Genomic DNA, 10,606 nt, shown 5'->3' on the forward strand with positions numbered 1-10,606 from the left:
AGTTGATTTTTTTTTTAAGTTTATTTATTTATTTTTGAGAGAGAGAGGAAGAGTGCAAGTAGGGGAGGGACAGAGAGAGGGGGAGAGAGAGAGAGAATCCCAAGCAGGGATGCCGGGCTCGAACTCACAAACCATGAGATCATGACCTGAGCCGAAATCCAGAGTCTGATGCTCAACCAGCTGAACCACCCAGGCGCCCCTGCTTTCAGTTCTTTTGATATATATCCAGAGGTGCAATTAACTGAGTCATATGGTAATTCTATTTTTAATTTTTTGAGGAATCTCCAGAATCTTTTTTATAATGGCTGTACCATTTTACATTTCTATCAGCAGTGCACAAGGATTCCAGTTTCTCCACATCTTTACCAACATTTGTTTATTTTCTGTTCTTTTGATAGTAGACATCCTAATGGGTGTAGGCTCATGTTTTATGGTTTGATTTGCATTTCTCGTGATTAGTGATATTGAGCATTTTTGCATATTGTTGTTGGTCATTTTTATATCTTCTTTCAAGAACTGCCTATTGAAGTCCATTGCCCATTTTTTAATCGGATTTTTGCTGTAGTTGAGTTATAGGAGTTTGTTATATATCCTGGATGTTAACCCTTTATGAGATACATGATTTACTGATATTTTCTCTCATTTCATAGGTTGCCTTTTCACTCTTTTGATTGTGTCCTTTAGGCCTTTGATGTGCAGAATTTTTTAAGTTTGATGTAGTCTCATTTGTCTGTTTTCGAATTTGATCATTATGTCTGGTCAAGTCTCTGTTGAATCCCACTAGTAAAATGTTCAATTCAGTTATTTTTCAGCTCACAATTTGTTTGGTTCTTTTTTATAGTTTCTATGTCTTTGTTGATATTCTCTATTTATTTATGCATCATTTTCTGCATTTCATTTATTTGAGCATCCTAATGATAGTTAATTTTAATTCTTTTATCTGTTTCATTAGGGTCAATTTCTGGATATTTAATGTCCTTTGATTAGGCCATGTTTCCGTATTTGTATGCCACGTTAACTTTTGTTAGGACTTGAGCTTTTAGAAGAATGTCTCATCTCTCTCAGTTTTTGTACAGGGAGGCTTTGTACAGGGAGGCTTTGTACAGGGAGGACCTTTACCATTCAGCCTGACTAGAGATTCTGAAGACCTCGCAAGGCTTTTCTGGGCTTGTAGCTTCTTTGGGGCTTTTGTGTGTCAGCTAGTTGAAGTCTTGCTGGTTTCTCCTCAGGAGCTCCCCTAGTATCGGTCTGAAGTACTGCAGCTCCCTTGGTGCTATAGCAAGTCATAGTACCAGAGCTCACCCTGATGACTGTCTGTGGAACTGCAGACTCTCTGGTCTTTAAGCCAAGTCATCGCCTTTGTAATCTACCAGAGGGCCCCAGCCTGGCGCCCATTTTTTGTCACTTAGATTTCATGTGAGACAGAAACCAGTTCCTTGGGCAGCACTCCCAAAAGTCATAGTGTTGGATGTACGTTCCATTCTTCTGTTTCTCTCCCCAACAAGAAGCTGGGAATTGGGGGTTGTCTCTTGATTGTACTGTGCTGTAGCTGGGGACTGTGGCAAGTAAATGCGATACACTTTCCTATCATCTTCCATATAGTTCTTTCTGGCCGTGTACTGGCTTGGAGTACAGGAACCTCTTAACTAGTTTCTAGGTATCTCACAGAAACAGTTTAGTCTGTGTGTTTTTTAGGTTTTTTTTTTTTTCATGTTTATTTCTGAGAGAGACAGAGAGCTCAGGTGGGGGAGGGGCAGAGAGAAAGGGAGACAGAGAATCTCAAGCAGGCTCCACACTGCCAATGTAGAGCCCAAGGTGGGGCTTGAACTCAGAAGTTGTGGGATCGTGACCTGAGCTGAAATCAAGAGTCAGATGCTAGGGGCGCCTGGGTGGCTCAGTCGGTTAAGCAGCCGACTTCAGCTCAGGTCATGAGCTCGCGGTCCGTGAGTTCGAGCCCCGCATCGGGCTTTGTGCTGATGGCTCAGAGCCTGGAGCCTGCTTCCGATTCTGTGTCTCCCTCTCTCTCTGACCCTCCCCCGTTCATGCTCTCTCTCTGTCTCAAAAATGAATAAACGTTAAAAAAAATTAAAAAAAAAAAAAGAGTCAGATGCTTAACTGACTGAGCCACCCAAGTGCCCCTAGTCTGTGCCGTTTTGGGTAAGTAAGTGTCTCTGTGGGAAGAGGTGAATCTGAGGCTTCCTTTTCTACCATTTTATTTATATGGTCATTTTCCCTGTACTTTGTAGTAAGTTTTGAAATCAGGAGGTATAAAACTTCCAACTTTGTTCTTTTTCAAGATTGTTTTGGCTATTCTGGATTCCTTGAAATTCCATATAATTTTAGGATGGGGTTTTCTATTTTGGTAAAAAATGCTGTTGGGATTTGAAAGGGACTGCATTAAATCTGTATAGCTCACTTTGGGTAGCAACAGTATTTTCTTCTAGTCTGTGAATGTGGGATGTCTTTTGATTTATTTGTGTCTTCTTTAATTTCTTCCAGCAATGTTTGTAGTTTTCAGTTTACAAGTCTTTTCCACCTGCTTCGTTAAGTTTATTCCTAAGTACTTTATTACTTTGACACTATAGAAAGTGAAATTGTTTCCTAAATTTCCTTTTTGGGTTGTTCATATTAATTGCAGAAATACCACTAATTTGTGTGTGTTGGTTTTATGTCCTGCAACTTTGCTGAATTAATTAGTTGTAATATTTTTATGTGGAATCTTCAGAGGCTTTTACATATATGATAATGTTGTTTATGCACAGAGATAGTTTTACTTCTTCATTTCCAACTTTGATGCCCTTTATTCTTCTTGCCTGATTGCTTCCCCTAGGACTTACAGTGACTACATTGAATGGAAGTAATGAAAGTGGGTGTCCTTTTCTTGTTCCTGATCTTTAGTGGAAAAGCGTTCAGTCAGTCACATTTTATTTAAATGTAACCTTTAAAGGATTTTTAAAAAGCATGTTTGGTTATAAAAACAATTGAGCAGTGTGTTCTGTCTGAATGATTAGTTATATTAGTGGGAAACATATAAAGCTACCAACTCCTTTTCCTGGTGTTTCTTAGTTGGGGCGGGTGTCCTATTGGAAGTTTGGGTGGGACAGTTTTGGTTTAATTTTCGTAGATAGGATTGTCCTATGGATTGCAGGATGTTTGGCACCTCTGGTCACTAAATGCTAGTAGTGCCCATGATTATGGTTTTAACCAGTGTTCCCTCCCCTCCAAATCCCTACCTCCTGAGTAACAGTGAAGAACCAGTGCTTCTTTCCTTCAGCCCAAGCTATTGTTCAGTCTCCTTACCTGAATGGGCGGGCTTATCTTGATTCTGGGGACAGAGGTATGCAGATACTTCTCACACAGGCCTCCTGTTATTAATGGTCAGTGTTTAACAGAGGGGAGGTCTCATGACTGGTGAAAGAGGGTGAAGTTATATCTGGGATAAGGGCATCTGTCTCACTAGAACTCCTCTGAGCACCCCCAAACAAGGCAAGGGAAAATGAGCCATTTCACAGACTTAAATATTTAGTTTCTAGCTACCTTTCTTTGTAGTCATTGTTTTAAAATCTTCATTCTTAGACTTTGCTCAGTCATACTAGATTAAAATACAGGAAGAAGTTTAAAAGCTTGGTACTTTTCTTTTTTTAAATTTAAAACGCATTTAAAAACATCTTGTGTTGGGTCACAAGGAAACTGAAGAGTTTCTTCAGAATTTTTGCCATTTATGGTTAGACTTTTGAGTTGGAACGTATTTTCTCACTGCTGAAGGCACAGATGGTTCAGAAGTATTATTTGGCTTTGCAGAGGATCCATTGAGGAGTCTGGCAGCTGCAGTGGTATAAGTGACAACAAAACAGTGTCAGTAAAGCTAAGCAGAATTTCACGGCAATTACTCTTTTATCTAAACATAACTAAGGAGCATTCCTGTTAGTGACAGTAATATTGAGTTAAGGATTTGTGTGACATTTTATTTATTTATATTAAAAATTTTTTAATGTTTATTTACTTTTGAGAGAAAGAGAGAGAGAGAGAGAGAGAGAGAGAGAGAGAGAGAGAGAGAGAGGCAGAGAGAGGTAGAGAGAGAGGGAGACACAGAATCTGAAGTAGGGTCCAGGCTCAGAGCTGTCAGCACAGAGCCCGATGCGAGACTCGAACTCACAAACTGTGAGATCATGACCTGAGCCGAAGTTAGACGCTTAACCAACTGAGCCACCCGGGTGCCCCATTGTATAACATTTTAGATTAAAATAGTATGACCATGGTCTTTTAAAATAATTATCATATACTGCCTTTGTGTATGGTATTTATCTCTAGCACAGTTGTTAGTACTCTAGTCAGCCTGTTCTGACTTTTTAGGGTTCAGAAGATAGAATTTTGATATTTTGTTTAGTCTAATTTTCTGAAATGATTTAATGTAATGCCCTCCCTTCCTTTTCCCCATAGATTTTTATGGTTAGAAGGTTGACTTCTAACCCTATGTGCTTTTTCAGCTTGCAAATTTCATAGAACAGTACCCTCTTGTGGTTACTGGAGATGGAGGGAATTTAGTCAAGAGCATAAAGCTCTGGCTGGTCTGTCATTTGAGAAATTGTGATCTTAAGAGTGATTAGATCTGGCTCTATTTAAATGGATCACAATTAGAGATAACTTCATCATTTTTTTCAGAAAAATTAGTGCCATTGAATTATCAGGAATAAACCTGATCCATTTGAGCAAAACAGGTAGATTTCTCCAGTTTTTTAGGAAGACACATTTTTATCTGGTTTGGTAAAGACAGACAGGAATTTTGTTAAGAGCTGTGTAATTTTATTAATTATAGACATTAATTTCTACTAGACTTTACCTAAAATACTAGAAGTTGATAGGAAAGCAATAACAAAAATGAGCAAAGTACTGTGAAGTCCTTTTTTAGGCTGATCTATAATATGTAGGACTTACTACAATGTAAATGATGATGTACTTATATTTATTTACTGAAGAGAGATTGTCTTGGTTTAGGATCATGACTTTTCTCAGTCTAATGGCATTATACTTAGGAATCATCTCTAACTTCCCTTGCTGATTCCATGTTCATCAAATGACCCAGTTATGACTTGGCTTCCAATGACCTAATCTTGAGGGAGAGCTGTTACAAGAGCAGTCTGTTTACTTATCATAAAGTTTTCCATCAACTTTTTATTTTGAAATATTTCAAAATTTCAAACTTAAGAAAAATTGCAAGAACTTTATAACCTTCACGGTTTAACATTTAGCGTGTATCTCCTTAGAACAAAGGCTTTTCCCTACATATCACAATAAAATCACATTCAGGAAACTTAACATTGATAAAGATACTATTATTTAACATATAGTCTATATTAAACATTTCCCTATCCCAGTAATATCCTATATTCCTTTTTTTATCCCCAGTCTTCCTCAGTTTTCCTCACAGAAGTTTTGTCACATTAGGAGGCATATAGTATTGCTTTATCCCATGATTGTTGATATTAATTTAGGTCAGTGTGTTTTAAGTTGTATTCACTGGGTTTTTCCATAGTAAGTTGCTGTTTTTCCCTTTGTAACTAGTAAGCCATTTGTGGAGATGATACTTGGAGACGATGTAAATATCTTTTTCCAAATAAAACTTTCACCCACTAGTTTTAATATCCATTGATTACTCTTCCTGAATCTAAAGACTTACATCCATCAAGCCAACTGGTTGTTATTCTCTTTCATGGATCAGCGGCCACTTTGACTTTTTGGGAAATTATTTCCAGTGGTTTATCACTCTGAACAACCAGCCAATAACATACAGTCCATTAGATTAGGTACAATCTGTAGTTTACCAATTCATTATGAATTAATTATTGGTATTTATAAAATGTAGGGAATCAAGATGATTTTTAAAACATTTTTCCTTCTCTAGGTGTTTGCTGCAATCTGGAGGCAAGATCTTTCCTCAATATGTGCTGATGTTTGGGTTGCTTGTGGAATCACAGACACTGGTAGAAGAGAGTGCTGTTCAAGGAACAGAACGCACTCTTGGATTGAATATAGCACCTTTTATTAATCAGTTTCAGGTAAGTGTTTAGAAGAGAAGTTCCATCAGGTGGCTATTACCCACCATCTACCTTATCTTTCTCCATAGTTTAATACAGTCACTGTATTTAGCTGGATCAGGATGGTAATCAGTTTCCTAGAGCAAAGGAATTTATGAGTGAAAATCAACATAGGGATTAGAATCGCCAAGGAATTCTGTTGTTCCTATTGACAAAAGTCTATAGATATTCTTCTGAACCACTAAGTGAAAATAGGGTACTAGGTTTAGTCTTATGAAAAAGGGTGCTTCTTGTCTAAAGCAGAAGCAGTCAGAAAAAGACCTGTGTTCCAAACTTGAACCCTTTAGTACACTGAAACCTCAGGCTGGCAGGTGATGGATGTAAGCAGCTAGTGTCTAGACAGTCAGACTGCTGTGGGTAAGAATATAGGAGCCTAGGAAACTGGAGCGCAAGGCAAAGGGTTTAGTTGCTATTTGGGAAACAAGGAGTCAAGATCTAGTGCTGGCAAAGGTATTAGCAGAATACAGATTTGCGGATTAAAATTGTGTGAGTGGATAGAACGTCTAAGGGAAGAAGTTTGGGTTGAAGACAGAGGCAGGAAGTACCTACTGATGCGATACTGATGTGTAAACCAAAGCAGAATTTTTGGGAAGTAGGATTTGGGTACAGAATTCAAGAAGTGATATCTAAAACTTTTATTTGAAGGCTATACATAGTAAACCCTTGAAGATTCAGTTAGATCTTATGTGAACAGTACTTAGCAAATATAAGTTTCTTGAGAAAATGCTTTTTTCAGGGCTGGCTAACAAGTTTTAGAGTTTGTTTAATCTCAGATTTTTTGTGAGTTTAATAAGGAGAATACACTTATCAGAAGACAGAAGTTTAGGGGCACCTGGCTATCTCAGTTGCAGGAGTGTGTGACTCATAATCTTGGGGTTGTGAGTTCAAGCCCCACATTGGGTGTAGAGATTACTAAAAAAATAAATAAACTTAAAAAAAAAAGAAGACAGAAGTTTAAATTGTTTGTGTGGTTCAAAAATACCACCATCTCCTTTCTTTCTAGCTTATTCCCTCTTGATCAGCAAGCAACTCTTTGGTCCCATCAGAATCTATTATATTTTGACCTTGCCATCTTTTCACTGTACTTCCTGTCTTATATCCTCCCTTCCTTAATAGTTTGTATTCATGGTCTGTATACTTTTCATATCCCTTCTCTTCTGTTTTTTTTTTTACTGGCCTAGGAAAATAAGAGATAAATTCCTGCATTCATGGAGCTAGCACTCAAATTGGCAAACAAGAAATAGATAATAAACAAGTAAAAAGATTAGTATGATAGATGGTTAGAAGTGCTATGGACATAAAGCAGGTTAAGAAATACAGGGAATGGGGGTATGTGATATATACTGTTTCATATAGGTAATGACTAAGGGAAGGACTCATGGGTAAGTGGTAGTTAAGCAGGGAGCTGAAGAAATAAGGAAGCAAATCATAAACAAGTCAAAGGATCAACAAATGCAATGGCCTGAGGCAAGAGCATGATTGGAGTGTTCAGAAACAGCAGGAAGATACCATGAGTGAGTCAGATGAAAGATGCAGTCAGAAAAGTATTAGGAACCAGATCGTGTAGACCCTTTTGGTCATAGGAAGACTTTTACTATGAAAAGGGTGGAAAACACGTGGAGGAGTGACATGAGGTATCTTGTTTTGAAAGGGTTACTATGGTTAAGGGGTTAGAAGTAAGCCACTTGTGAGAGCAGGCAAAGGCATTATTGCAGTAATCCAGGTAAGAGGTAGTAGTGACTTAGGAGTGAGTCATAGCAGTGTGGAGACGGTGCAGAGTTCCAATTGTAGACATACTTGAAGGTGCATTGTGTGATAGATTGGATGTGGGTAATGAGAGCACCTGGAAGGATAGTTACCATCTACTGATTTGGGGAAAATAGGAGGATTAGGTTGCATTTATGTGTTTGCAGGATCATTTATAAGAATTCAGAGAAAGATACAGGCTAGAGATAAAATGTGGTAGATGATATTTAAAGCCCTAAGTCTGAGTGAAATCACCTTGGGCGTATATAGAAAGAACTGAACTCTAGAGAACTCATGAAATGACGAGCTCTAGATGGGCAATGTGAGAAGAATTAACACAGATGACAGGGATGGCCAGTGGGCTAGGTTGAGAAACAGAAGTGAGGACAGGCTATGAAGGAGTAGAGTCCATGTGATGAGAGGTAACAAAGGAATTTAGGGCTTCTTCTGGTGACTGATACAAATGAGGGTAAAGGGCATAATCAGTCTTGGAAATGGCATGGAATTGCTGTTTTTATGGTGAGGGAAGCTTGCATGCCTTCAGGATGCCCAGGAAGAGGTTGGTATATCTGTGTCCATTGTTTCACCATGAACAGTTGCTAATATTTTACTCAAAGGAAAGAGGGCACTTTGAAAACAACAGTTTCCTTTCTGTTTCAAATTGAAGAGGCTGAAGTTACTGGTAGGAAGGTTCTATTGCTGCTAAAATTGATGGAACACATTATAGCAGTGGCTCTCAACCTTGACTGAACTTTCAGAACTATAGATACTTGGCTCCCAACTCCAGATTGATCTGAGGTATGGCCTGAACAGTTGAGGCTTTTAAATTTTTTTTTTTTTTTCAACGTTTTTTATTTATTTTTGGGACAGAGAGAGACAGAGCATGAACGGGGGAGGGGCAGAGAGAGAGGCAGACACAGAATCGGAAACAGGCTCCAGGCTCCGAGCCATCAGCCCAGAGCCTGACGCGGGGCTCGAACTCGCGGACCGCGAGATCGTGACCTGGCTGAAGTCGGACGCTTAACCGACTGCGCCACCCAGGCGCCCCCAGTTGAGGCTTTTAAAAAGCTCTTTAGGTGATTTTAACTTGCAGCCGAAGTTGGGAAACATTGCTTTCTAGAATTAAACTTTATTTTACAATGAAATCCACTATTATTTGGCATTTTCTCAAACAGTACAATAATATTGTACTATTTGCTAATTAGTTCATCTTTCACACATATGCACATCTGTGTTTAAAATTTTTGGAGCTATTTGGCTTAAGTAAAAATTTAATCTGCTTTCATCTAAGAAAAGAATTCGTAGATAATTGAAACCATAACAAATTATGTAACCTGCCTAAGCCTTGGTTTGTTCATCCTTCTTATAAAACTGGAATCATGAAAGTCCTTATGCCTTAAGGTTGATATGGGAATTAAATTAAATGAGATATTAGGTGTAAAAAGCATTGTATCATACTGATGCAAGTACAAAGTAAGCACTTCAGGGTCATTGGGCCACAGAAAGAATTGAGTAAAAGTGAAAAATTTGTACTTTTTCTAGGTACCTATACGTGTATTTTTGGATCTGTCCTCATTGCCCTGTATACCTTTAAGCAAGCCAGTGGAACTCTTAAGACTAGATTTAATGACTCCATATTTGAACACCTCTAACAGAGAAGTAAAGGTAATACAAAATGATTATTCTTGTCATAGTCAGAATTTTCTTAAGCTAGGTAATACTTTATATACACAAAATAGTATTAGTCACTTTCTTTGAAGATTTAAATGTTAGGTTTTTTTTCTAAACAATATTCAAAAATGAGCTTGGTAAATACTAGTGAATAAAATAGGTTGATATTTGGATTGGGTGATTAAATCTTTATAAAATTTGGAGCTAAAATTGACTAAAAAGACAAAAACTTATTTAACTCTGCTCTATTTACTCTAATGAAATTTTCATAATTTCTTAATTTTCATAGGTACACATTTGTAAATCTGGACAAGTGACTGCCATTCCCTTTTGGTATCATATGTACCTTGATGACGAGATTAGGTTGGATACTTCAAGTGAAGCCTCCCACTGGAAACAAGCTGCAGTTGTATTAGATAATCCCATCCAGGTGGAAATGGGAGAAGAATTAGTACTCAGTGTCCAGCATCACAAAAGCAATGTCAGCATCACAGTAAAACAATGAAGAGTAGTTTTCTAATGAAAAACTGTTCAGGCAGAGCAGCTAGTGTGCAGTTCTGGTCTGAATTAGTAGTGGAATTGTATTCATGAAATGGGGGTATAAAGATTTAATTCCTTGTAATGGTTAAATATTTTTTAAATTGATTAATAAAGTATATTTAAAAGATTTTAAAGAGGAACGTTATTATAAAAATATTGCTGCAGACTTTTTTCAAAAAGGCTGTTATTAATTTTTCAAGTAAGTAAGCTTTGTTTTTATTGCTTGGTTGTACTTACAATGGGTTCAATTTTCCTAAACGCTTTAGTCTACATTCTAAATCTATAAATATAAGGGATTTGAGTCCCGTCTTCATTGTCCTGTGTAAGTAAAGCAAAACTTTTAATTTTTTAGGCATCTTGAGTTTTTTAAGTCCAAACTTATAATTGGGATCTATCAGAAAGTTGGCTTCAATTGAAGACAGGGTTATGGTTACTTATAAATTCCAAGCTTGCTTCTTTTAAATACTTAGTATGTTTCTGAAACTCCTTGGGTTTTGTGTTTGGAGAATGCAAACCTGAGTAAGAATTTAAGCTATAAGCTAAATCTAATTATG

At 37.5% G+C, this 10,606-nt stretch overlaps 1 protein-coding gene and 1 long non-coding RNA gene across 5 annotated transcripts in view; one reads left to right on the plus strand and one right to left on the minus strand.

Annotated features, from left to right (window-relative positions):
* The window catches only part of PRMT9 (protein arginine methyltransferase 9), a 94,933-nt gene extending 84,747 nt beyond the window's left edge, over positions 1–10,186 (plus strand). For all 4 annotated transcript variants that reach the window (XM_058721217.1, XM_058721214.1, XM_058721216.1 and 1 more), the window contains 3 exons: positions 5,903–6,056; positions 9,384–9,506; positions 9,802–10,186. In XM_058721217.1, coding sequence (XP_058577200.1) covers positions 5,903–6,056; positions 9,384–9,506; positions 9,802–10,017 — 493 coding nt within the window. In that variant the 3' untranslated portion in view covers positions 10,018–10,186. The remainder of the gene's footprint in view (positions 1–5,902; positions 6,057–9,383; positions 9,507–9,801) is intronic.
* LOC131507010 (uncharacterized) lies at positions 3,613–6,247 on the minus strand. Its single transcript, XR_009259269.1, has 2 exons — positions 6,108–6,247; positions 3,613–3,825 (listed from the first exon to the last, which is right to left on the minus strand). It is a non-coding gene; the product is annotated as an uncharacterized LOC131507010 (long non-coding RNA).
* Positions 10,187–10,606: the final 420 nt, after the last annotated feature.

The sequence above is a fragment of the Neofelis nebulosa genome, chromosome 3, assembly GCF_028018385.1.
Source record: "Neofelis nebulosa isolate mNeoNeb1 chromosome 3, mNeoNeb1.pri, whole genome shotgun sequence".
NCBI classification, from domain to species: domain Eukaryota; kingdom Metazoa; phylum Chordata; class Mammalia; order Carnivora; family Felidae; genus Neofelis; species Neofelis nebulosa.